Source organism: Oncorhynchus mykiss, unplaced genomic scaffold, assembly GCF_013265735.2.
Source record: "Oncorhynchus mykiss isolate Arlee unplaced genomic scaffold, USDA_OmykA_1.1 un_scaffold_632, whole genome shotgun sequence".
Taxonomy (NCBI): Eukaryota; Metazoa; Chordata; class Actinopteri; order Salmoniformes; family Salmonidae; genus Oncorhynchus; species Oncorhynchus mykiss.
Genome location: NW_023494079.1, coordinates 45,001 through 47,500, shown reverse-complemented (window position 1 = coordinate 47,500; position 2,500 = coordinate 45,001). Strand labels below are relative to the sequence as shown.

The 2,500-nt window shown below is 42.6% G+C and overlaps 1 protein-coding gene across 1 annotated transcript in view; it reads left to right on the top strand.

The window, feature by feature from the left end:
- LOC110516132 (dual specificity protein phosphatase 5) overlaps window positions 1-2,500 on the top strand; it is a 6,016-nt gene that overhangs the window by 707 nt on the left and 2,809 nt on the right. Inside the window, exons 2-3 of the mRNA XM_036974527.1 lie at window positions 599-762; window positions 1,901-2,120. Coding sequence (XP_036830422.1) covers window positions 599-762; window positions 1,901-2,120 — 384 coding nt within the window. The remainder of the gene's footprint in view (window positions 1-598; window positions 763-1,900; window positions 2,121-2,500) is intronic.

Here is a 2,500-nt window from a genome sequence, read left to right as displayed (position 1 = left end):
TGCCTTATAACATCCACCCGTTTTGTTTAGAAAACTATGTGTGACCCATATCCCCATATCTTCAAATCAACACATTTATTTTAAAGGCCTTGGTATTGTTTTCCATGGACTGACCTATCACGCAAAGTCATTGTTTTATTTGACCGTGTTCTAGCAACCCTCCCATTTGAGCAATACACTTCTCAGGTCGAGCTCTCGGGGGAGATAAATGTGTGCGTCAAACTAGTCCAGATGAGTCAGTACGCGAAAGGCTTGTGAGAACTCGAGAACATCATGACTGGTTGTTCTGAGAATGTTCTGTGTGTGAATGTTCACAAGGAAAGCATACATTTCGTTCATACATCATTCGTTTCGAACATTTATACCTCTTCCTTTCGACTATGTGTCAGAACCATTCATTTAAAGTCTGTCAGATTGTCACCTTGTACTCATAGACCTAAACTGATTATTTTAATTGAAACGCAGATTAATTACGACGTTAGAATAAGGTTATAATCCATTATAAACACATCGTTTTCACGGCCTACATCGTTTTTGTAGGCTATTGAATTTCATTAAAGTTTTAAATGTATTTTGTTGTGTTCTGTGTATTTACCAGGGGGATTTGAGAACTTCCAAGGCCAGTACCCTGAACTTTGCACTGAGGTCGTGAAGCCCGTCGGCGTCGACCAGAACAACGGAACCGAAACCGGGAAATGCAGGCCGAGTATCACCCTATTCTGTGAGAAACTGGGCTCCAACCTCAAACCAGATTACGATCAGGTATGGAAACGAAAACAGCTTCCTTTTTTAGCCTGCTGCCTATCCTTTCAGGGTTAGGTGGCTAGCCACTTACTTCCCCTAGGTTGGGCTGGGGTTTAGGGTTGAGGCTGTGGCTGCAGGGTTTTTAACTGAGTGGAATATCCCTGTTAGATAAGAATGACTGTTCTGTACTGGTTTAGTCATACTGTCTTCTTGGCAATTCAAAATAGATTTATACAGCCGAATGTACTGTATGTTCAGAGTTATTTGTGGACTTGATAGAGCACATTTAGTTTCATTCAAGGAAAGATATAAAAAAAATAAAAAAAGAAGCCTACTCATAGGATTATAAAAGGTACATATTGTCTAGCTGACCTTAAATGTACAGCTGTACATGCATAATGATAATATTTTGTCTATGGTGCCAGATATATTACTGACCATTCTCAAAACAGTGGCCTTCAACATTCTCTCTGTCACACGCTTGATATTAGCTTTGACCTTCACTGCATCCCAGTTATCAAGAGAAGATGGCCACTAGTCAGAGACCCCTAGCTGACATCAGAAGTCCTTTTATAACCCTTTCATCCCTGACCTTTTCCCGACCTCTTACACCATCATGATAGGCTAACACAATCTGTTTACGGTACAGAAAATGTACTATTGCGTCTTGCACCGTGCATACCTCTCAGTATCTCCATTGATGTATGTAATAAAGGTGTAGGATCTTAATTTGATCACTCTGTTGCAGAATAACTTTGTAGTGTGTTTGAGGTTTTAAAAAGGTTTCTGAAGTTTGCCATTTCCACTTTGAAATTTCAAGCTTGATTTTCCCTTATGCAAAATGTATCAACCCCTACAAAAAAAATCTATTTAAAATAATCCACATTTCCTGTTGCTGTACAGGATTATTTTCCTGCTGTAGAAAACTGGCTCAAATGAAGATCCTACATCTGTATTTGATCTCTACCCCCTCCCCTCCCCATTGTTGTGTCTTTAGGAAAACCCTGTGTTTCATGTACTGTATCTCTGCCACACTCTGTCTCCACCGCTCACGGATTTAATATCACTTTGTTGAGTCTCCCTTCTCTCTTGGCTCACACACTGCGATTCTTATGTCTAATATCTCCCCCCTTTATTATCTACCCTCTCTCTTCAGGGCAAGCCGGTGGAGATCCTTCCTTTCCTGTACCTGGGCAGTGCCTACCATGCCTCCAGGCAGGACTATCTGAGTGACCTTGGAGTCACAGCCCTGCTGAACGTCTCCAGGAGGGACACCAGGCCCTCCAAGGGCCACTATGACTACAAGTGGATCCCAGTGGAGGACAACGTCACAGCAGATATCAGCTCACATTTCCAAGAGGCCTTCCAGTTCATTGGTGAGTGAAACGGTCTGGACATTTTGTTCTCTCTTTTTTTTCCTGCTCTCTTCTCCTTTTTTCAGATGTATTCTCTGCTCTTTTCTTTTCTCCTTTCTTCTTCTCTCATGGAAAAGATAGGATTCCAAGTCCATTAACAGAGGGGATGGAGCAACTCAATTAAAAAAGTTAATGGCTCCCCCCCCCCCCCCCCCACTGCCAATCTGAAAGTAGGACAGGCAACAACCTCTCACTAATCTGTTAGCCTCATCTGCCTTCCTTCCATTTCTCGCTCTCTCTCTCCTTTCACAAATCGCCAGGTTGGCTTCATTCAGAGAACAGATTCCGTGTTCTCCCTCCCTCCCCTACCACTCCCTCCCTACCCCTCCCTTCACCTCTCT